Source organism: Megalopta genalis, chromosome 15 (genome assembly GCF_051020955.1).
Source record: "Megalopta genalis isolate 19385.01 chromosome 15, iyMegGena1_principal, whole genome shotgun sequence".
Classification (NCBI taxonomy): Eukaryota; Metazoa; Arthropoda; class Insecta; order Hymenoptera; family Halictidae; genus Megalopta; species Megalopta genalis.
Window position 1 is genome coordinate 3,241,067 of NC_135027.1, and position 25,814 is coordinate 3,266,880.

Here is a 25,814-nt window from a genome sequence, read left to right on the forward strand (position 1 = left end):
GCTTGCGCAATCACGTCGGCAACTGTTCGGCCGTGAACAGAGGGCTGTTTTCCCGGCAACGTGATCCCGGCTCCTCGTGGGAAGAAAAAGACGGGAAAACGAAGGAGAAAGAAAAATGGTTACGGCGCCGTAAACGCGACAGGGGGCAAACTGCTGCCATTAGTCGAAATTCAGAGCAGCGAAATTTCCTTTCCTTTTTCGCGGTTCATTATTGTCCGCCCTTCCGCAGCCTCGTTAACCTTAGCCCGACGAGATTCGCGTGTCCCCGGAGCTCCGCCCCGCGCGCGTCTCCCTGGCTCCTATGGCCTCGGCACCCTTTCCGAGCACACCCGTGCGCCACGTCCCCGTGTGCATCCAGCCGGATGCAGGCTCGAAACCGAACGCTCAAGTGCATACTCACGCGACTTCCTCCTCCCTCGTGCGTCTTGCTTTCCCGCCATCTTCGACTTCCTTTCCAGCCACCCTTCTCCCGCCCGCGGTCCTCGCTCTAGGATCGTCGTCCTTTATTACTAGTCGACGCGCTCTCCTCGCGCGAACCTTGCAATTCGCGCGTGCAGAAATGTTCGGAGGTCGCAATTGGAACCGGCGGATCGCCGGCGGAGGCCGCATTACACGATTCGACGGAGACTGGTCACGTGCTTTGTAGCTCTGCGCTTTTTTTCTTTTGCATAATTCATAACCGAACAATCGTTTTTCATGTTGTCCTACGAGATTTCGCGTCGCGTGCCGCGTCGCACGCTTGATCGACTCCGTCGACCCTTAGCATCGCCGTGGCAACAAATTACGCAGGCGCGGGACTAGCACGGGGAAATTCGTGGCGACCCTAAATTTGGCATTTCCGCGAGAAATTGCTGCATTCCCGATAATCCGATATTACGTCGATCTCGTACTAGTCGCGTAATCGCGCAACCTAGTCTGGGCCCGTCTCGGTTTTCGGTAACGAGATTTACCCCTATTCCGAGAAGGAGCCTAACCCTCCGCGAACGGCCCGGGGATCGTTTGATCTCGGCCTCGGCTACGCGAACAGGGTAGCGCGTTTATGCGAAACTTCGGCTTCGAACGCGCAAGGGAACAAGGGCGCAGCGACGGCCGTGGCAGGGTTCGGTGGGCGAGGGTGGCAACGGTGGAAAAAGGAGAAAGAAGAAGAGTAAATGGTACGAAAGAGAGCGGGGCTGGTAGAAGGAGCAAGAGAGAAAATAAAAAGGCACGAAATAAGGGTTGAAAGGGGAGGCTTACGGTCGGATTCATTGGTCGGGCGTAGAGGCCCCCGAGGACTTAAGCTACAACAATTACGCCGATGTAAATATTAGATGGTCCCATAAAGTCGTGTCGATTTTTTAATTAATGTCTGAATCAATGTTTAAAGAGTCTGGCGGCCGTCTGCCCGCGTTATGCTCCCATAGTATCGCTCGGGAGCATTGGTCACGGCTTCATCGTGAGGCCATTTTCGAAGCAGCGCCTCAAAAATTCGCGAACATAGTAATTTCTTCTGGAACTGACAAATTTCGGGTTGCTGTGAATTTCCCTGTGCTAGTCCCACGTCTGTGTAATTTATTGCTACGTCGATGCTAAGGGTAGTCTCCAAAGTGCCGTCGAATCGCGAATGGCCTGCGAATTGCCTTCGAATCGTGTCGCGTGGTCTTCGAATTGCCTTCGAATCGTGTCAAGTGCCCTCCGAATTGCCTTCAAATCGCGTCATATGACCTCCGAATTGTCTTCGAATAAAAACTGGGTACGTGACCGTCGAATCGTGGCATGTGGCCTCCGAATTGCCTTCGAATCGTGGCAAAAAATTAGAAATAAAAAAGTCAAGTCACCGTTCTTATTCTAGCATCACTATGTACTCATATTAACACGTTGACTGCCGCGTCACCCGTATTCGGGTGACAGCAAAAGTTCTCATCAGGCCACGTCACCCGTAATTCGGGTGACGCTGATTTGACTACTTACAAAGGATTCCCGAAAATATTTCGACAAATATTCTACAGGAGATAATGAAACTATTGAATTCTTATAAAAATGGTTTATTAAAAGATTATTCGCAGTGTATAACATTAAAACATTCTCTGCAAAGTTAAGGTTGATCAGGACAGCTTGGACAAAAAGTTGTTTGTTTTTTCAGATATGCTCGTGCCTCTGATCGGTCCATTTCGTATCTTTTATTTGAACTGTAGCTTCCTCAGTGTCATCAACATTTCTTTCTTCTTCCATGACCAATTCTCGTAAAATCTTGTCAATAGTATCTTCATAACATTTATTATCACTAAGATTGTATTTATCAGTATCCAAATCAGAATCTGACGATGTAATTTTATTTATGCTTCTCCTTCCGGGCAATCCGATCTCTTTTCATTATTGAAAAAAAAATAAGGCCAGAGATTTTAAGTTATACCATTCGGTACTCGGCAAAGATTCCAACTGTTCATGCAGGAACAGAAACAGATATGAATTAACAGCGCACGCTTCCTATAGCGGCACGGGTAGCCTGTAGGAGATTTTGTTGTAAATACGCGTGGCAGTCAACGTGTTAATGTACACCGGCATGCTGGCCGCTGTCTTTATCTGCCGACTGGCCCGAGTTTCTATAAAAACGAGCCACGAAGCCCAAAGAATCGCGATTTAGTATTCTCAGATTTGCCGGTTCCATTTCCGACAGAAAAGAAAAGAATATTTCCCGCAGAAATTACTGTATTGGCTCGCGTGACTAGGCGGCCGATCGCCGCGCCGTTTGCCTCGGATTTTAAATCGACTAATGACAGAGTCACGCCCCGGAAACATTTGTCTCGTAATTGGATTAACGTCGGCCTCCCTTTTTTTTTTGTCTCGGAGGCGCCGCAGCCCTCCGCCGCATCGATCCGCTCCAACTGTTGAACTCCCTTTCATCCAGGCCACCTTTAATCTGAATTAATACGCACGTTCCTGACGGCGGGTTTAACGATTTTACTTCTTCTTTCATGTTTGAGCATTGTTTCAACAGCCGCGAGCCATTGTTTCATTGCCGAGAAATGTACTTGCTACGGTAAAAATGGATTCTGGACAAACGACTTAACGAAGGTCGATGTAATTATTCTGGCAGGCAGCTAAGGGTTCGCACGCGAGGGTAGTTCATGTGGTAGAACGAGGATCGAGCCGATGGTGTAACCGAATCAATTCGGAGAGAAAATGTGATTGTTCTGCAGTGCGCCCCGTTCTAGCGTAAACGGCGTAACGTCTAAGTCGGTTGAAGATATGCAAAAATAAAAAGAAAAGGTGTTTGGTAATGATGTTAACCCTTTGCACTTGAAGCCGAATTAACGCAAAATTTAATACAGTTTTTCTCGCCTGGTGTTAACCCTTTGCACTTGAAGCCGAATTAGCGCAAAATTTAATACAGTTTTTCTGATCCATGGTATTTCCATTTTATATATTGCATTTTGAACATATGAAATTGAATTTTGTGACTCATGCAACAGTTACGCTTTCGACAGTTCTTTAAACATAAACAAATTTGATTAATAAAATTATTTTGAGACGTGACGTGACAGTTTTTATCGGTGCCTCGGAGTCGCCAGTCGAGTGCAAAGGGTTAATATTTTTTCGTGGGTGGAGTAGTGCGGAAGATTTTAAGGACACGTCCATTTTTTCGAATTGCACCATATATCTTGTTAGCGATATATTATAATTGTATAATATATTAAAATTATTATGACAGCATAATCAAATTAAAAACTTCATGTTATTAAATGTTTCGTAGCTGACAATTCAGTTCTAATTTATGATTCACTACATGTAATGATATAAAATAAAAAACTTCATGCATAAATAATTCCTGCATAATAAAATTAAAAACTTCGTGTTATTAAATGTATCGTAGCTGACAATTCAGTTCTAATTTATGATTCGCTACATGTAATGATATAAAATAACAGATCGCTGAATTCTGCCTCGAAACCCACTATTATAATATCACAGAAAAACACGTGGTCCTATTAAAAGAAATTAACAGGTCCATAAAATTTCTACTACTACACCCACGAAAACAAATATTAACACCAGGCAATGTACCCCATCACATCAAACAGCTTTTAAAAGAACACCTTTTTCACAACTCGAAGCCTTCGCGAGATATTCCGCCGTTTACGCTCGAACGGGACGCACGGTATGTTAAAAATCGTGGGAATCGTGGGGAGTGAAAATTGCGATATGCGAGCGAACTACTTGAGAAAAGTGAACGAAATTAATACGGGGACGTAGCAGAAGGTTCCCATTGTTTACTACACCCACGAACGTCCAAACGATAAATCATCCCCCATACTTTCCACGTACTCCATTATATTCTTCGCAAAGGGAACCGCGGAACAACAATTGAAAAGAAGAAAAAGAAATTCACCGACGTCTTAAACAACCTGCAGGCGATAGTAAATACGTACGGAGCACCGAATTCGCGAAGCCATCGCGATTCGAGAAAGTTTCTCGGTTCGGGGAACTCGGTTCCCCGAAGCAACTGCAGTTTCGCAGTCGACGATCGACGAAAGCTGGATATTTACCGGCGAATGGCGCGCCACTTGCCTCGAACTCTTCCAGAAGCCTCGCGCAGAGTGTCTCATTCTCGGCGGAACGGTTCCCGGAGGTCCGTCGAACCCTGTCCGTAGCACCTGACCCTTCGAGACTCCGGCTGGAAGAACCGTCTCCGAGCACGGTTTCTCTTGGCCGAGGTCTCTCGAAGGGCTCGGGACGCGGTTAGCATCTGCTACGGCTCTCGAGCGCGCTCGTGCGAAATATATTCGCGGGCTCCGGGTTGGCAAACGCTGTCCGCTTCTAGGATACCCGAAGCGTCTACGACACCCTGGGGTTGCTCGCGAAGGGTGATCGCGTTTTATGGCAAGTGAGTCACACACCGGCTCGGCCGCCGACCCTTCTCCTTTCGTTTTGCTGGCACGATTACGCCGCGGAATCGGCTGCGTTCGCAGAGATCCCTCCTCCGCGCTCCTTTACAATGAAATTACACTCGTTCCCGTGGAGCGGCCCTCGGTTGCGTCGACTTCTCCGTTAAAATCCACCGACCCGCACGGAAATTCCCAGCAACCGAGGCGAATTCAATCATTTTTTGCGAGTCTGGCCGGGCAATTGTGCGGCGATCGGTATCTTTCAAGCTGGTCTTTAATTCATCAGTTTCACGGCGACCTTGCGTCCCAGCGAAATTAATAGTTGCTGCGGTTCTGTTAATTTACGGGCTGTACCGGAAACGCGATGGAAGTGTCTCCAACGATCCCGAACGTCTCATGCGTTTCCTAAGCTTGCGGTTTTACCGAAGAAACTCCGTGGAAGGCGATTGATTGATAGAATTCAACTCTTTCTCGTTTTAGAATTATTTTAGGTGATTTTACAAATTTTCATGTTTTGAAAGTTCGATCAATTTGGTAAGATAAGAATTGTCCGCGTCGATTTCAAAACGCAAGATACAAGTCAATTCTTTCTCTCTTTCAAATAATTTTAATAAGCGGAATTAATTGAGTCGAATTGAATTGAAATTAAGTCGGCATTAACAATGTCGGTTTCTTTTAACACTCGGGCGGCGGGGGTCCAATTAAACTCACAATATATAAATATTGTTGTTTGACAAACAACAGTTTCTGACAAACGATTTAAATTTCTCGCTGTCTCATTAAAGACTATAGCAAAACTAATATGGCTAGGAAGAATATATAAAAATATATTGAACGAAAGTGATATTATATATATAAAAATTATAAATGATCCTAAGCATACTCGGTTATACATTTTTGTCAAAAAGGTCCACCTACCCGTTTTTGTCGCAACTACATAAAATCCGCTGTCTGCTAATTGCTTATTCTAAAAATATTTTCAAGTCAAACTAGATCCTTATCGGACCTAACTCATCCAATTAATTTCATAAAATGTTTATCAGAAAGTAAGACTTTTTGTTTACGACAGCTGATGCATGAAAATCGATAGTATTCGACATGAGAGTAATAATAATCAAGAAGGGTATTTCTCGCGAAACAAACGATAGTACCGTCAGTCCCACCGACTGGATGTCAATTTTTGTCGAAGCCGTCCGTCTCGAACGGATAATTAAGCATTAGATGGTATCGCCGCGGATGATTTACAGCCTCGGAGATCAATGGCAGATATTTCTCTTTCCGCGCGATGGAACACCTCTTCCGCTTTCTAACCCTCTCTCTCTCTCTCTCTCTCTCTCTCTCTCTCTCTCTCTCTCTCTCTCTCTCTCTCTCTCTCTCTCTCTCTGCAAAGGTCCGCGAAGGTCCCCGGCGCCGATAAAAATCATGGTCCTTCCGTTACTATAATTTAAAGATCCCCTCGACCCTTGACACTCGATTAACCGCGTGCAATACGCTCGCGGATTCCTCGGTGCCGGCCAGTCCCTGGCCGCCTCACCTGCGCGAACGTTCCCGACCTATCCGAATACATAGCCGTCGTGCACGCGGCGAACACATATCCAGGGAACAATTTCAAAGGAATTCCGTAAACGTCGATTTCAAGGCCGCCGATCTCTTCCTTCTCGCCGAGAAAGTGGACCGCGAATTTTTTCGCCCGCGGCACCGCGTTTTCTGAAAAAGGCAGCTACGCGGATTCACTTTGCAATGTCATTCGAACGGCGCAGCTTGCGAGAGAGCGCATCGCATTCCATTCTTACGTTGCATTTTCTTTTACAATTTACGGGCGAGACGCGTTCCAAGTTCCGTTCTCGACTCTGCAACCGGATGTATAACTATGTAGAAAAACTCGAAAATTGTGTGATTCGGCCCTGGCCCGATCACGCATCGCTCGCGTGCAGCTGTTTATACCGGGGATATAATTAACGAAATGAATTTTAATTCGATATCGACGTTTATTTTGTGCCAGTTCTCGTCGGATGGAGGGTGGCATGGCAGAGGAGCCAATTATTGTGCCCTGTTCGCGGACCTACAGGAATTTTCGCTATTAGACACAAGTTCAGCCATTTTAATTGACATCTCGTGACTTCGAGATAATTTGAATTGTAATAATCGATTCAGCGCAGTGCTTCGAAAAAATGTATCATAATTAGATTATTAACAAAATTGATCCTATTTATATTGTCAGTAAAGTATATCGTAATGGCGCTATTGAAAAAGTGTATCATAATTACGCTGTTAAGACTCTGCCGTATGTCGGTGTGAAATAATCGATTCAGCGCAGTGCTTTGAAAAATGTATCATGATTGGATTATTAACAAAATTGATCCTATTTATATTGTCAGTAAAGTATATCGTAATGGCACCATTGAAAAAATGTGTCATAATTACATTGTTAAGACTGCTATATGGCGTTGTGATATTGAAAATAGAAATAAATTTCCGAATACATAGTCACTGTTTTGTTTTCTTGTAATCTTAATACGTTTTATCAATAGAACTAACATTGTGATATCTTACCTAGAACGATTTATTTCACTGAACATTGATCTTCATACTGTAGAGATTATTCTTGGAAATCCCATGAGACTACGTGGTAAAATGAACAACATACAACTTGGATCACAATAACAATTTCTCCTGAATAACGACAACGTACGAGTTGACTGGATCACGGCTCTGCTCAGAATGCCTCGATCTTTCCATTCGACTCTTACCGATTTTCTTCTTCATTACTTTTTTTTCTTCCTTACATTATCTTAGCACTTTCTCTCTCTCTCTCTCTCTCGCACACACTCTGTCTCGCTCTATCTCACTCGCTGTCGCACTCTTACTCATTCTCTCTCTCTCTCTCTCTCTCTCTCTTACTTCCTCTCTCTTTCTCTTACTTCCTCTCTCTCTCTCTCTCTCTCTTTCTCTCTCTCTCTCTCTTTCTCCCCCAGTCATTCACTCACTCACGCTCTATCTTTCGGCTACGCAGGACTTCGAGGAACCTAAGCAATAAAGCCAGGTCACTCGAAGCTGCCCAAACACTCTGCAGACATCCGCCCCATTCATTCAATGTTTTACGACACTCGACCTTGATCATTCTATCTTTAATACCCGACAATACGAAACCCTACAATACGTGCAGTATTTTTGTAGGCCTCTTAATAAGCTTCGCAGAAAATTTCGCGAATTCAGTATCAAAAGATCGAAATAATGTTTACGACATCTCAAGAACGTCCATCTCTTACATGTTCAATTTTAACGAACAAATAATTAATCGAATTTAAATAGAAAAAATTCAACACGTCTTATTCGATAAATGAATAGTCAACCATCCTTAAATCTAGATTAATAGCACAGTGATTGGCTACCCTACAGTAATTGATTACACTGCCCTAAAATAAGCAAGAATATTTCATGGAACTGAAAAAAAGATGAAGTGTTACGATTATCGGTGCCATCACTTTCGATTATCAAGGTTCGACGAGATTAACAATGAACGGAATCTGTCTCCGGTACACCGAGTAAATCACCGCGTATTAAACCCGAAGGGGATAGCAGAAAGTTGGGAATTCCTCTCTTAATTAGTCGGCCAATAATTATCGAGTTCATCGCCAGCCAGCGTGCCTCCGGCCGTTAATTACGCGGCTCCATTCTCCGGGCTCCATTTTTCCCGACACGTGCTCGATTCTTGTAATTTCGTCGGACAGGCTCGCGCGCCGCGTCCCCGGTTCAATTCGGGTCCAATAAATTTAGAAATCGCGCGGCCTCCGGTCATCGTTATTCACGCCTGTCTCCAGCCGCCGGTAAATTTTCACATTTCTTCCGCGATAGATGCGACAGCCAGCGTCGCCAAAATCGCGAATCCCGTGGCCTGGACAGTTCGTTCCTATTTTTCAGCGATTTTACGGCTCCCAATTAGAAAGCTTCGACGACGTTGATCGTCGACGCGATGTCCTAACAAGCTTGATTTGCAACTATCCGCGAACCAACGTGCGCTTTTACTGTGAAAGTAAAACTCGGTATTGGAAAAAGTATTGGAAAAAGTAGAAACGAACGATGGAAAGGAAACTCTTTAATGGAAGATGACTGCACGTGGCATTTGCATTTCTGGGCGTCGCACAGTGCCGTCGTCAATGGAGAAAATTCAAGATTCATATCCATTCAAAACTATGTGTGCGACGTGTTAAAGCGTCTGAATATATTTCTAATTTATAACTTAATTTTTTAAAATCAAATTTCGAATAATTCTGTCGCCCACGTATGGGTGACGCGACAGTGAATTTGTTAATAATGCGATTATGATACATCTTTTTAATAGCGCAATTTACGATACGCTTTATTAATAATACATAATTCGGATCAATTCGGTTAATAATATACATTCTGGTACGTTTCTCAAAAAACTCGAATCACTTTTTGTAATTCAAAATGTATCGCGAATTCGTCGTGTACGCGACATCGTCGTGGCCGTCGACAAGACGTAAATAAACTCCCATTCTGCAATCGTAGGACGATGTTTGACCACGTTGGACCTTCTCGAGTTGTCTCAAGTAGGCACCAGACAGTAGACAGTCTGAGCTATAATGCAATAGCTTTCCGCAGCAGGATATCACAGCGGCGAATCGGCAGCTCGCTTCAGCCTGCAGTTTTCATCAAGGGGGATATAACGATGATTGAGAACAGGCCTGGAGAACCGTGCTAAAGGGAACACAGACGTTCCCTCTGAAGCCGGAGGCCTCTCTTTCAGCGCGCGATAAAGTATCCATCGAACGCATTCAGCCCGTTAAGCATTGATCTAGCGCGCGGCGGTGTTTCGTTATCGAAAACGCGGGCGCAGCGGAACTCGGAAGAGCCGGCAATTAACCCGCGGGGTTTTGGCCGTTCCGGGCCGCGTCTGAGGACTCGGCAGAGCGAATGCAGCTTCCCCGATTTTCCCCGTTGATTACTCGGAAATCGAAACCCCTCGAAACTTGGCCCAACAAAGGGACAGACGCCGAGGAAGGAGATAACGGCGCGGCGCGGCGCGCGGGTGGGCGACGACAAAGCGCAGACGGGCCCTGGGTGCTGCCGCGAGGGGCGAAGCCCGCGATGTTTCTCCCAGTGAAAACACGGCATTAGGTAATGTTTCCTTTCTGCACTCGGTTTTTTCCCCCTTTCACCGCCTCCCCCGCCGCGCTTCTCTCCCCGTCTCGCCGCGGTTCTCCGCGCCTCGTCTTGCCGCGCGCACCGAAGGTTCGCCACCTCGCGCTGGCTTTTTGTTTTTAATGGCGGGCCTATTCCGACGTATCCAACGGGAACAGCCGAAGCGTCTGAAAAGGGAGGATTGCCTGAAGGAGACGCGGAGTCCTTTCACGCGAGCCCGGAGGGCACCCCGCGAGAACCAAATAGAGCGGAACACGCGCTTAAACGCCGAACAACCCTGTCGCTTTTCAAACGCTGACCCTTTGGCTACGCGGCTCTCCTCCGGTTTTCGGCGTTTCTCACCCTCTTGCTGTCTCTCCGGCAACCGTGGCTATAAGTTCTACTCGATTCGGAAGGTCAACAGTGCGAAAAGCTGATGAGAAGCGCGATTTGGGAACGGGGCATTTAGGGGATGGTTTTCGCGTTGGCCGCGCGGGCCGGTAAACGATCATCTTACTCTTTTATTTTGTCAACGTTGGAATACAAAATTAACTTTATATTTATCGAATAAGACATCTGTTTTATACTCCTTTATTTCGTTTATCTTTGAATAAAAAGATTCGATACGTGTTATTCGATGAATATAAATTACGCCCGAAAACAAATCAAGGCACAGCAATCGGTCAGCCCACAGTAACCGGCTCCACTACCCTAGCAGAACCGAACTGTCCACCGTCCATATTTCACGGTGTTCAGATTCGGATTATCTTCGAAAGTCGGAACATCCTGTTCCGCGAATTTCGGCCAGATTTCGCAGCCAGCGCGCGGCCGCGGACGAATGGGGTGCGGGGGCGTTGTTAACGAGATCCGGCTGGGTGCTCTGCCGGCGGAGGACGAGTCTGTGCCGAGGGCGAGCGGATGGTTCCGCCATTGGATCCGCGCGTCGCAACAATAGGGCGACACTTATTGGGTCGGTTGGCGCATTGTGCGTTGCTTTTGTAAGCGCGAGCCCGCGGTGACGCGGAGGAGAGCTTTCCGATACAAAAGCTTCTCGCGCGCGCGCTCAGCCTCGCTAAACTGCGAGCTTGTAACTAGTCGCCGTGTTACGGCGCGGCGTAACGTCACGCTGAGACGTCCACTTTCGCCCATCGAAAGGGGTTCGTTGCTCGACGTGAGTGCGGCCCATTGTGAAAATCATTTCACCCGTGGAAACGCCCACGCAAAGGCAAAACATTCCCCTTCCTGGCTCCTCGCTCCCTTTTTTATCGTTCGCTCGCTCCATAGTACTCCCCCGTTGTCTTTCGAACCGTCCCCTTGCTCCTTTTTCCCGGTAAATCAAGCGTTCGCCGAGGTGACCTCGATACTTGATCCTGTCCCGTTCAATTTTCATTGTTTCCCTGATTCCTTGCAATCTGCAGATACATCTCCTAGGATAACCAAATCGAACGTGTAGCTCATATTAGCATTTATAGCAGTGCATTTCCATTGATTTATTTACTCTTTTTTAATATCGCTATTATTTATATATATATATATATATATATATATATCTATTTATTTATTAATATCGCTTTAACGAAGGGTGGTAGGGAATAAAAAGTTATCTATTTTTGCTATTTATAGTAAGCAATTTATTATGTTTCCTTACATATAATGCATGTGAAGATCACCGCAGACCCGGTCATTGTGATGCGAGGGTTATGCCTGTATATACCAGAGAGCAAAAATAACAGTTACGCCGGAAATTGGTAAAAATGAACTTTTATGTGACGACATTAAATATGTCGGAAATTATTTCTACTTACAAATAACAATTATCGACGATGAGAATGTCAATTCGTTACAGACAACCGTAACAGTTGGCAAAAACAGTTTTTGGTTATCAATAATCATTATGTACAAGATAATTATGCATTGGCTACGAACGACCATTATCGAATTTTATTTCCAATCAACGGTACAGTTGTAGACCATAGTGATATATTTCATTTGAATATTTGTTGCAACGAGGTAAAATTCATTAGGGAGAACAATAAACACAACCCCTTCGTGAAAGATATACATATAATATATTTTATAATTTATTGTATACATATTTATAACATATTATATTTTTTATATTATATATAAAATATATTTTAATTATAATACAATATAATGTGTGTGTGTGTGTGTGATAGCTTTCAGATTTTAGATTTTCACCGGCGACAGCGAGAAAAAGAGAATGAAAGAGAACAATGTGTGCCATAAGACAGCTATGCGACAGCTGTGTAATTAAAAAAAAAGGTCATACACGCTGTTGCATAAATCACAATTTTATCGGAACGCTCCAAGTCGAACAGAAATGTTCAGTGTTAAGAAATGTTTATACTACATTCTCTCTACATTTTTCCCTTGTTATATAACGTTCCAGCCGTAACGTAACAAGATAGCGTCGCTTTATCTCGTTTCTATCGCAAGTTCTTTGATTTTGACCCAACTTCGTCGTTCCACCCCGGCGTGCGGCGTAACCCGACTAGGAAGGAAAGTCTCTGATTTCGCCGCGGTGGCATAATGGCTGGCCGATTCGCCGGCGACCGCGATGATCCTGGGAGGGCAAACGGGGGGACGAGTGCCGGCCCGTGGACAGGTAGGGCCCCTCGGACAGGTAGTGCGACGACCTGGCGGACGTATTTAAAATAAAGCCGCGCGTCAGCCGTAAAACCGCACACGGGACGTCGAGTGACACGCATCGCGGTGGATTAAGTCGCGTCCGTTTCACGCTCGCGAGAGCCCCGCCGTTTCTTCCTCCCCCTTTTTCCTTTCTTTTCGTTTCGTTTCCCTTCGGCCTCCTCTTGTCTTCGCCTCGGTTCTTTTTTTTTCCTCCTCGCCGGGTGGAACACAGCGAGCCGCGGCCGCGTCCGCGTCCGCGTCCGATCCGCTGCAGTGGCACTCGTCGCATCGCTTCGGCCGGACCTGAAATTCGCCGATCGCGCGCGCCCGTGCGCGTCATCGGCCTCGGAGGCGAGGATTTACGAGCCTGTCCGGAAGAATGATGGAACCGCTGAAGAGGTGGGAGGCCAGGACACTGGAGAGACTCTCCCTTCGCAGGCTCAAGCGAAAGCTGTCGCGATGGTACGTACCCGACGGACGGCCGCGCGCACCTGTTCGAACGCGTTCGGTTGCTCTTAACGGCCGGCGCGTGTACACGGGGGTTGGTGCTCGTTGGTGTTAACGTCGACGTTCATTCGGCCTCTGTGACGCTGGATATTGGATGAAACGGAGCGAAGCTGACTCGTTTTATTTTCCATCGATTGCGAGAGGGGAGCTTCGCCATCCTCAAATCGACCCTCTTTGTAAAATCTGGCAAATAGAGAATTCAAAAAGAAAGGAGAAACAAGTTATTTATGAAAACTATTAAAAAAACGATATTTTCTCGAGTGTAGCCAGCAACGATATATCGTTGTCCGGCACTGAAATGTTCGACGTTGTCGTCTCTCTGGCGTAGCGCGACGCTACGGAGGAAATACTTGTTCGCGCGATCGCATCGGCAATTCCCGACGCAAAATCGTCGCTTACGGAGCACCGCCGTGGCGCAAAATCTGCCGGCGAGATCGCAGCATCAATCACAATTTATGGAGCAGCAGAAGGTACTTTCCGCGCATAATTACGCCCGAATTATCCGCAGGGCCGGCCGAATAATCCCGGCGGGGCGCGCGGGTCTGAAACGGTTAATTCCCTTTGACAAGCTCGATTCCGTCGGCGACGCACGGTCTGCATATCAATAATCACTCAAGTCCCGCGCGCCGGTCCCTGATTAATTGATTTGTTACACGGGCCGGGGTGATGCATCGCTGTCTAAGTGTCGCGGCCAATTATTGGCTGCAGGGTGTCCTCGATGCGCTCCGCAGAAGTAATAATTCGATTCTGTTCCGTCGCGCGTTCGCCGGGCGTCGTCGTTAACGATTCGAAGCGAGTCAATGAACCGCGCGCGCGGCCGAGCCAGTATCTCCCCTTGTCCCGTTTCCAAGATAAAACTGCCGGACCCGTCGATGCAAGGTCTGATGAGGTCATCCGGCCGCGAAACAAGAACGCTACGCTGACACCGTGTCAGCGATCGCGGAGACGTCGAAGATCGAAAACCGAGATCGATCGCGCGGCGACCGTGCACGCGCGAGAAACACGCTCGTAAATCCGAGCCCGATGCGAGCCGCGTTTCTGACGAAGTTCTTTTCGAGATCTGACACGATGACGCGAAGTTCGAACGATCCTTGACTGCTGGATTCCGGCGGAGAAGCGTAATAATAAGCGTTCTAATAAAATCATTAGGCGAGGCTTATTTAATCGCAGTAAGAATTTCTTCGAACGAGAAGAAGACAATTTACATTTCGCTGTGACAATTTCACGCTGAGGTATTCGAAAAAAATACGCGATTTCGAGATATTCTACTATTTTTATACCGAATAGTATTATCTCTATAATGCAATATTGACATAGCTTTAAACGTACAAGGCAAAAGCATTAATCGCCGTATCTCTCACTGTTCTATTTCCACGTTCTCTGCGCGTAGCTGGAGAAATATTGAGATACTGTGAAATATCTATATTTATATAGATTTATTTTATTTTGTTCAATATACATTAGTACAAAATTTAGTGAAAATAATATTTAATTATTTTCGAAAACCAAATTATTACTTTAAATGCCTGTTTTATATATATATAATGAAGAATAATAATAAATAATAATAATGATATATATATATATATATAATTATTATTATTTATTATTATTCTTCATTATTTAGACGTATCTCGGTATTGAATTAGAGCAGCGATTCGTCGTCTGCTGAAAACTCCAAAGATTGATGATTAGTGTCGAGAGAGAACGGAATTTTATTTCGACGAGAAAGAAACAAAATAACGTCATTAGAAAAGTGCTGTTTGTTGCGTAAAGTTTGCCACAAGTTGAACGCGCGTCGCATTGTTTATTGGAACATGTTTCGCGGATTGGTCCAGGACACGCCTGCTTTCCGTCTAACGATTTTCGGACGGTGGACGAAACGCGGGAGAGCACGGATTGGCGACGACGTAACCGGAACAGGCGGCAGCCAAGAACTTTCCAAGGAGGAAAACTTTTCTCCTCTGTGGAACTTTCCGTTTTCGTGGAATGTGGACCAAGAGCGAGGAACGCGGGGACGACGCGGGGACGACGCCGATCGGATAACGCCGGATCATCTAATTCTCCTTGTATCTGGATTCGCTCGGGCAGGCGTGAAACGCGACACCGCAGGAATGCCTCTGGTCCGTGTAAGCGTTAATATTTTAACGCGTCTCCGTTTCGGTTTCCAGCGACGCTCTTGCCCGCGCGATTTCCCTTCGTAATTTATGCCATTCCGGCGACGGCGGCGCGGCGGCTATGAACACTTTTCGCGGAAGACACGCGCGAACGAGCGAAACGCGACTTCAATGTGCACGGAAATGACACTTCAACGGTAAACGGAAAACCGCGAGAGGCACGAGACCTTTGAAACTGGAATTTTCCAAGTGCATATTTTCGAATTATAGATCGATCCTCGAGTCGAATACGTTCGACGGAGAAATACGTATTCATAATTCTAAGCACTGGCTGTATTAATTCTTTCAATAATTTCCACTTTATTTTTCGTTGCGAAGAATTTCCCCGTCGAATTCACCAAATGAATGACAATAATAATATCGCGAGCTGTGCAGGTTGTCTCAAAATTATTGTACGAGCAGGAAATGAGGAGTTCCCGAGGTCATTCGAAGTAACTTTTTCCTTAGCGAAAATGCAATCCGCGGCTTCGTTTACGAGTTATCAACGAAAAACAATGACCAATCAGAGGCGAGCTCGATTGGCGCGAGGCGGGCCAGCCAACGAGCGCGCGGAGCTCAGTTCCGCCCATTGGCTCGACCGTCTCGTGTCAGCCGAGCTCGCCTCTTATTGGTCACGGTTTTTCGCTAATAACTCGTGAACGATGCCTAGGAGAAAATTTTTGCAAAGAAGAAAGTTACTTCAAACGACCTCAGGAACCCGCCCATTTCTCGTAAATACCATAATTTTGGAATATCCTGTACACTATTACCAATAAATGTCAAATCTTACCGGGAGTCCATGAGCTCCTTACTTTTGTTTCGGATAACGATGTGCCTACCGCCAGGTTAAGCGGTAACTTTAAAACAATCTCACGTGACACGTTACTTGTTCGAACGTGTCCACGTAATTGCAATTGCGCGTCGCGGTTACAACGTTGTCGCGAGTATTAAATTGATGAATCACGGCGAACGACGTCCGCATTATATTAACCTCGATTCAACGAGTCGCGAGCTGAGCCGATATCTTTGCCACATTCCGGATTTTACCGTCGTTAGCTGCCACGATAATCGGCGCGATTAAAATGTCTTGCCGGTAAGTGAACAGCGCGCGTCTGCCTCTGAGACATTAAATTACGCGGAGATGCTTCCTTATGCTGTCCGACGCAATGAAACGATCGAATAGCTCCGATTGAACAGCGTCGACAGCACCGCAACTAAATGAAAGACAACAGTGGCAGCCTCTGACAGCGAGATCCACCGTATCCGGAGGGTAAATGCGAACAGTGTATACAAAACCTTGATGGGCGAAGAAAAGGGTCATCGTGATTGAAGGCTCGGCCGCGTAAACCCGCGTATCGCGCCGGTTCGCTCCGTAAGAACTGAGAGCCGGCAGTGTAGGGTCATTCGAGTGTCATCCGGATGAATCGCGGCCTCTTCACGCTGGTGAACAGATCCCGGGGAGATGCTCGCTTCCGCGGCTCGGATCGGAGAGCCGACGCCGGAAAAGAAGCGGTTAAGCTTTCTACGTAGCGCGGAGCACTCGAGATCTTACGAACGAACGAGCATCCGCGCGAATTACCGGCTGCGGGGGTGGCTCGAGACGCGAGGCTGATTCCTACGGATCCGTGAAAGCGGATTCGGGTTAACAGCGAGTACCTGTTACGTTCGGCTTAACGGCTTAACCCGTGGGACCTGGCCGCGATCGTAAAACACCGTTTTACGATGATCGCCGCTCCGTCGCGACGATTCCGCTTTTCAGATTCACGAGCTTTCGGTTTCCCATCGCATCGGCCACGCTGCACGGAAAGATTATTCTGCTCGGTGACAACGTGCACAAGTCATTTGGGAGGTTCGCAGTCATGAAAAGAAATATTTCTTCGACGTGTTGGTCTTTTCTGTGTCGCTGCACGGGAATTTCGAGGACAATGTACGTCTGCGTTTGCTCGACATCTTTTTCTTTAATTCGTCACCCTTATAGACAACAGACGATTTTTATTTTTTATTGAAATATTTTCGAACAAACTGAATTTTATTAAAATGTTTAGAACGCGATTGCATCAATGCGCCATCCGCTGTGATAAATTTTGATTTTCTAGTTTCAGTTTTATTGAATTAACTACGCTGACTTTGCGAGAATCTTTGGTCTTCATTTTCGGCATTTAACGTGCTAAAGGAAATGAATAACGTTAATATTTAGCAAATTATGTGTAAGATCGTCTGGATAATTATTATACATACGTGGAACATTTGAATTGGCTTTGAATTGGCGAATCTGAAAATAGAATTGCTTCCGAAAGATATTTACAGTGGTTGCTAACTCGATCAATACTTTTATCATAGGACTGATTATGTATGTAAAAATTGCATATTTAATCATTTTATCTAACAATATTTCTTAAATAAGAATATTCAAATTGTCGTTCATCTTATACCATGACGTTTGTGTATTATTATACGTCTTTCCTCGGAAGCTCGATGTTCGCAATTATTCGGCAATACATTAGCGAGAACGTGTATGTAGAAGATCTTGCTGGGGTCACGGAAGACTCGAGGGTACCATTGGAGGGTTAATAAATGTAGGTACGCAATCAGCGTCTGCAAATGTAATGTTAATCGCTGAATGGTGGAAACTCGGGCAGAGAACAGTAGGCGGAGCCGAGTCCCTATCCTGCATTAAATTTATTTCCCTAGACGGTTGATAGCCTACTTTATTAGATTTTTATCCGAGCATGTGAAAATATATAAAATATTCATATATCCATATTGTTTCCCATTTGCGATATTAAATATCTTATACGCGGAATATTTATCGGACATGAATTTGCTATTTCTTCATGGAATTGTTGTGCACATAATGCGGCTGCACTATTGCGGTGAAAATAGAAGATTTAACAGAATTGAACTAAATCAGATGAAATAATATTTTACTTTATGAACAACGTGGTTAGAATTTTATTACAATGAAATTGTATCGATTAAGCTTCTAAAAATGTGTCTATTAGGCTTGGCTTATTACAAGCCTATACTGTTTGAGAAATTATAATAGTAAATAATAAATATAGATATATTATATATAAATATAAATATGTATAAACATTATATAAATAATAAATATAATAATAATAAAGACGAAATGTGTACTGTATACAATTGACATCCGGAAGGCGGGATCCAGGTCCATTTGCATCCAGAGTTTAAATATTGTTATTCGACTATCTACTTTCTGTAAATTAATTAAAATATCCACACGTTTCAATGAGCTCTATAAAAAAACTGACGTGTCCGGGAGAAGTAGGTTAAACAATTTGTTGAACAAAATTGATGAATAAAAATATCGATGATCCTAAGCATGCTCAGTTATATTTTTGTCGCTCGAGTGTTAACGAGAAAATCTTCGACAAATGTTTGCACGGCGTGCGTGTGACATTTTTTTTTTTTTAAAGAGGATGTCGTGCGGAATCTCTTTTAGCAGCTTTTACCAGAATGTTCGTCCGCGGCGCGAGTGAATCTTTCATTCCATATCGATCGGGCCTGCATGTCCGTCTTCCACGTGATTCTCGCCCGAACCCGACGCTGACGTTTTAATCCGCCGATACTCCCGGTCCCGCTGTCAACGAAAATTAAGAGAGACATTGGAACGCTGGAACGATGCGACGGGGGGAGGGGGGGAACGTTTTATAGTCACCGACGATTTTAATTAACCCGCCTCGACCACCGATGAACGTGTCTCTCACTCTTCGCGCAAAGTGTCTTCCATCTTGCGGTATTTGCTCGTGTGCACCGTGCACGGATAAAACACTTACCAGCACAGATTACGCTTCTCCCGATCAGCTAACACCGTAACTGCTCCCTGAATATGTCATTCTATACATATTTCACGATCGCTTGAAATAACGCTCGCGACAAGACATAATTAATGTCATCGCACGAATCGTTACACTCCATTAACATTAGTTGCTACTTAGTTAACTACTTCGTTTAACTACTATGTTTGCTTGTAATTTGTTTATGTTTCCTGATGCGATCCAACGATTATTTCTTCTTTCTTATGCAGTTCACCGTTAATTGAGGTATAAATATAATACGGAAATATTAGACGGTCGACTTTGAAGAGTCAACGTCATTTCAATAAATTGCATTTCAGGCTTATTTCTCACACTTGGATTATTTCTTCTTTCTTATGCAGTTCACCGTTAATTGAAGCATAAATATAATGCGGAATTATTAGACGGTCGACTTTGAAGAGTCAACGTCGTTTCAATAAATTGCATTTCAGGCTTACTTCTCACGCTTGAATTGTTTAAAACGGGATTATTCTATCACGAAGAGAAAATGATGAATTCCGAAGAGAATAATGAAGTAAACGAAATGGCCGTGCAGTCGAAATTTAAGAATAAAATAGATGCGGCAACTGTCTTTATTATGCATTCGACTCGATAAAATTTACGAACCGCAGACTTTTATGCACGTGTCATTCAGGTAACCTTGCGCATAATTCTGCAGTCGATTAATTAAAGATCGACGCAGTGCTGTACTTAAGCCGCAGTGAATCGTCGTCGAATGAACTGCAGAGTGCAATTCGCAGAAAACTGTACCAGGTTGGTCGATTAGCGAATCGATCTCCCGTCTAATCGCAGTCTGCATCTATTAGCACTTAAAGAAACGAACGTACGTGACGATTCGTAATCCAAGATCATTCAGGACTGCATTCTTGGCGGTTTTCGCGCTAAAAATGACGGGCGAATAGCTTCGAAAAGGCGGGGCTGCGCGACGATTACGCTTGATCTCGTAATTTCCTGGACGAGTGAAGAGCATTCTTCTGGTTTTACATTTCAGCCAGGATCTGCTGACGGTATGCAGGGAACTGAACCTCGAGAACTCGGTGGAGGAGTTGATGAGGGAATTAGGGGCGGACGAGCACGGTCGCATTTCCTATCAAGAGTTCCTCAGGCGCCGCTTGGCTCTGCGACCGGAAATCGAGGCCCTCAGGTCCGGCAGGCATCGAACTAGCTCCCATCACACCCACACACCAGAATATCTGCCTACTAGCAGCGACAACAGTCTCGGTGAGTCGATCTGATCCTATCTTCGCGATGATTAGAGTGCTTGTTCTAACTTAATGATCGCTTTAGGTAGCCTATTTATTCTCAGTCACTCGGAAATTGAGGTTCTTCGTTAGCATCGTGCAAATATCCTTTTGCTTCGTACTACTAGCTATTATTCTCTTTTTTTTGTCTTAAATGGACCTTCGAGGTAACCTTCTTTTATTATCTGTTTACAACTCTTCCTCATTATTTAAAGAATTAACGTATAAAACATGATAGATTTGGACAAAACAAGTAACTTTTGTTTGAAGACTTTTCTCTTGTCTTGTACAGTTTGCGAATTATAGCAATAAAATAAAGAATTGACGAATATTTGTGGGTTAATTTCCATCCTTCAAGGTGAATTTACGGAAAAAAAACATTGCGTAGAACACATTTACATATGCTCTACAGATTCCCAAAGTTTCAGAATTTCTCGAATTTCCGAGTTGAGAATCATCCCTCGTGAGTTAAGTTTTTTGAAAATTGCTGAAATATATCGTTTAGCTCGGAAACGAATTTTTCTGTGAATTAGAATTTTAATTTTCCTGTTTCGAACAACTGCGATGTTTCCTTGTATGCCAAAAAAGAATGTAACGGTACAATTAATTCATAATTAATAAATTTCGCCTATGACAAGGAATCGCGAAGAGCAACGAAGAAACCCTACGAAACTGATTAGCAGCTTAGAAATCAATTAGTAGGCCTTTTACGTCTTTCAAAAATTGAAATTGATCTTTTGAAATAGCTTTTAAGAACGCTTTAGACGGTAGCAGCAACGCGTAATAGGCTCTGCTTTGTGAGTGCAGGGCTAACGAAAGTGTAACTGAATTTATCGATCAAACATCCCCCAACCATGTCCATTATCGCCGATAACTTTCGGCGTTCACGGTACGATATTCTCCGTGTGTTCAGGTACCGTATCGGGCCGGCATGAAAGTTGGGAGTTCGACAGCGGTGCACGGGACCTTTCCCCGGAACCTCACACCCTTCAGAAGCTAGTGGAAGCCGCGGCAGGCGGGACCGGAAATATGCTAGACTTGGCGAACAAGGTGAGCCCATGAACTATCAAAGCTTAATAAACTTTCCTATGCTCGTAACCAGTGGACCTAGACGATCCTGGGGCGATATTACATCTCGCGAAAGCATAAAAGAAGTCCTAAATTCTATGACTTCCAGAAGGTAGCTCGAATGAAAAGCGGAGAGCCGAGACAAAGAGTAGAGTGTTTCGCGCAACTGGGGCTCAGCCATATCTCTTAACCAGTTAGCCGTGTTCGACGAGTATACTCGTCACGGAGAAGTGACCATTGGCTATTTAAATTGTAATTTTAATGTAAACAAAAACATATTCTCAAATTTCAAGACGTTTAGAATATTTTGAGGCCAGGCCAGAATAAAACAAACAAATAAAAAAATATTAATAATTGTATGAATAATTCACGATATTGGTGTTCGACGTGCAAAGTGCCATTATGTGTTGTTCCTTGCTTTATTGAATACCACACTGCAGCAGTAATTTGAATTTTTAATTCTTATAGGTATTTGATTTTTCCAGCGTTTTTCGTTTATCAAGTGTGTAGTATACTATATGTTGCGATTAAATGAATAAGTAAATATTAGTAATAAAATTGTTAATTTTATAAAATAAAATCGTCTTTTTGATGCAATATTTTAACAGCGACGCTTACTCTATGTTTGACGAGTATACTTGATTCTCGCCCTGAAAAGGAGGCGCCACAGCTAACTGGTTAAAGGCCAAATAATATCGATAAATAATAATCGAGAATAAAAAAATAAATATAATGTAAGATCGCTAGGACACTCCTGTCCAGTCAGGATCGAAAGAGTTGAAATTAAACCGGCAAGATGAAGAACTCCGCCTCTAGGATCGCTCGCTCGAAGATATCGTCCGCGGGTGTAGTCCAGATCGATCGGCGCTCGTTGAAAAGCGCATCCGACGCTACCGGTGTCTCTAAAACGCATCTCGGAGAGACCCGATAAAATAAATCTCGCCGAGAAGGAGCCGGCGAGTCTCCGTTGTTCCTCGTTCCTTCGGGATAAGTCTTGAATATCGCGACTCGTTAAAACCGTCCCAGTTTCCGAGGGATCGATAACGTCGACGCCATCGCGGTGCCGTTTGTTCGACCCACCACCCTCTCCCGCCACCCTTGCGCTGCGTTTCAGCTCCGAAACGTGAAAAGATCCGGCGACGCGGGTTGTATCTAGAGCCGCGGTTATCGCCGGGGACACGCATTCAATCGGATTCGCAGCACGCGAGGAGGAGAGGAGCGGAACGCCGCGCCGCGTCGGCGAAGCGTATACGAGCGGACAGGAAAGGATTCCCGGAACAAGCTGTGCCGGGAGCCCGAGCGAAAAGGGAAATAAAAGTCGACCGAATTCCAAGCCGACGGAGGAATTATCGCGGCGAGGAAAGGACGGGGAACGGGAGCCGGCAGAATGGCACAGGGCATTTACTGCCTATAAATAACCGTTATTACGCAGTGCATTACCGCACCGAAAAACCGGGAACAGCGGCGAGCTAACTGCGCGGAGACCTGCGCAAGTTTGCCAGCCGAGCTGCACACAAAGTGCACCACCGCTGCGGTTTTTGCAGCCTCCGACAGCCCGGTGTCGTTCCATCGCGTCTTGCATCTTGTTTGCCTGATAATTCGGTCCGTGTTCGGTCACTGCGATTGCTAATTCATAAGCGCGTTCGATTTTGGCCACTCCGATTGCTAATTCACGGCCGCGTTGGATTTGGGTCACTCCGCTTGCTAATTCATCGCGAGTGTGCGTGATTCGCGAGTCGGTTGGAGGGGAATGATGCGATCGGTGGTTACAGTGTGGACGTATTAACGGGTCGGTCGCATATGGCCGACACTGATTTTTAAGTAGGCTTTGAGATTCATTTTTCTTCGGATATATTCGAAGCAAACCGAATATTGCTGATTTTATTGATTAAATAACTTTGATATTTTATTTTTGGAGTTCATATTTGGCGTTTACAGTGTTTAGGTACACAGTGTAGGAGGTTGGGATCAGTCCTGGACACATTTTAAGTGGCATTATTTGGAATATTAATATTATTTCATATAATATGTTATTTTATTTTATTTTATAATTGTCTGGAATATTCTTTGAAATAATTATGAAATTAAATTTAATGCTTGGTTTACACCTTTCTGCTTTAAACAAATTGTTGCGACGATTTCATGAAACAAAATCGTTTCGTTGATTGTTATCTTGTGGATTATTTCTTTGTGAAGAGGGCACCGATTTAAACAAATTTTTGCATAGATGTCATAAAATAAAATCATTTTGTTAATTACCATTTTCAGCATTGTTTCATTTGGCCAATTTGAAATAAAAACATAACCAATAAGAAATACAAATAAATAAATATCAGAAATCTAAATTATTTTCAAATAGTTATTTCTTCATTCTATTTCGAATAAAATGTGCCCAGGTCTGGATCGGATCAAGAGACTAGGGTGCAGGGCTATATTACACTAATCAGGGCCTAATTCCTTCGCCCAGCAAGCTAGCCATCTTTTCATAGAATTCACTTAGAGAGAGGGTGCGGAGGCTAAGAGGAAGCGATAGGACAGAGACGGGACCAATCAGATGCTCATTTCTCAGTTTAACCAACTTGTCATGTGAACGATCGCGCACCGCGGCAGCAACGGAGCAGAATCAAGTAGGAAGGCTCTCGCCCCCCCGATGCGTCGTCATTCATAGGATAAAATTGCACTAACGACCAAGAGACTAGGCACGCTCTAGACTCGCGATGCTCTAACGACCGGAGCCCAGGCTTTCCGAAGCTTACCTGAACTGGACACTCGTGTGTCACGGAACTCCGGATCCCGCTGCTTTTCCTGGACACTCTCGGGCTTAGCTCGCGCGCAGTCAGCTCCGGATTACTTTGTCCGGAGCGTGTGTCGTAAACTCGTTTCTCCCGTCTCTCTCTTCGCGAACATTGTGGCAAGCTGCTCTCCGGTCTCGCGCTTTAAATACTGGTTGCGCGGATCTCCCGTCGTCTGCCGGTCATGGGAACCAGCGCGATATGAACGTCGCCGCGTCCGCGAAAAAAAAGAGAAAAGCGTTTCGGCGTTGCGCGGACCCGCCTCTAGGCAACGTTTCATCAGATCAGAGCGAATGTAGTTAGAAGGGTTAGCCTCCGGTCGAAATTCTCATCTTTCGATCCTCCCTGCCGGTGGGCGTTGAAATCTTGTCGCGCTAGTCGCACCGGTTTACGCTTCGTGATCACCCGGATCGTTGCCAGAATCATTTTCGTTTTATGATGTACTGTCTCGTAAACGTCATATCGTTAACCCGGCTTCGACTCGAGATGCAGATTTCTTGTAATAATCTGTTGAGCGTGATCGATTTTCTTGTCATCGATGCTTATGCATTCGAGCAAACATAGATCTCGTTTCTCTTGGATGAAATTATTACAATCGTCAAATGTCTAAAAATATACAGGGTGTCCCAAAAATGTCTCGCAATCCGAAAGTGGCGAGTTCCTCAGGTCGTTTGAAGCAACTTTTTCCTTTGCAAAAATGTTCTCCGAGCCACCGTTAACGAGTTATTACAGAAAAACAGTGACCACTGAGAGGCGAGCTCAGCTGGCGCGAGGCGACCGAGCCAATGAGCGGAACTGGGCTTCGTGCGCTGATTGGCCGGGCCGCCTCGCGTCAGTCGTACTCGATTCTTATTGGTCACTGTTTTTCGTTAATAACTCGTTAACAGTGTCTCGCAGAAAATTTTTGTTAAGGAAGAAGCTGCTTCAAATGATCTGAGAAACCCGCCATTTCCGGCTTGCGAGACATTTTTGGGACACCCTGTATACCGTGGATTTTTACGCATTTGTTTTACTTCGCGCAGAGAGCTATGATCATAGATAATATCCAAGTCAATCCTAAGAAACAGCAATGAAATAAAAACGTGTTTTCGATGTAAACTCGCAAAATCCTCGATCGAGCGATCATAGTCGATACGAGATATTGGTTGCCCAGTTTTATACGCTGCGCAACGAAGTAGAACCTGTTGGATTTTTTCAATTGGTTATTTTATATAGTCGCAAATTCCAAGATGGAACGAACAAACGTATTACGAAGATATAAGATCGTAAGGTTTATAGCAACGTTTGCAACATTGCACGACAACGATTGCACGTAAAGGAATCGACCGTATCGAAAATTACCATGATCCACGAATGAAACGCAGAATACCGACCGTAGCAGGAATTCGCACGAGCACATTTCAGCGAAGTTTCAGTCTCAAACCGATCGTTTCTGCGAAAGCAGAAATTCAACGGCCCGCCGCGGATTACGTTTGCCTCCCCGCAGCGCGTTATCTTCCCGTGCGGCGAATTTGCATGATTACGCCTACAAGACGCGGCTTCT

General features: G+C 44.9%; 1 protein-coding gene across 2 annotated transcripts in view; it reads left to right on the forward strand.

Moving 5' to 3' along the window:
- The window catches only part of LOC117228188 (colorectal mutant cancer protein), an 87,594-nt gene that overhangs the window by 6,972 nt on the left and 54,808 nt on the right, over positions 1 to 25,814 (forward strand). Inside the window, exons 1-3 of one of the 2 annotated variants that reach the window (XM_033483914.2) lie at positions 13,021 to 13,124; positions 20,162 to 20,391; positions 21,325 to 21,461. In XM_033483914.2, coding sequence (XP_033339805.2) covers positions 13,042 to 13,124; positions 20,162 to 20,391; positions 21,325 to 21,461 — 450 coding nt within the window. In that variant the 5' untranslated portion in view covers positions 13,021 to 13,041. Of the gene's footprint in view, positions 1 to 13,020; positions 13,125 to 20,161; positions 20,392 to 21,324; positions 21,462 to 25,814 lie in introns of those variants that run through there. The other variant, XM_033483909.2, reaches the window with a different exon arrangement.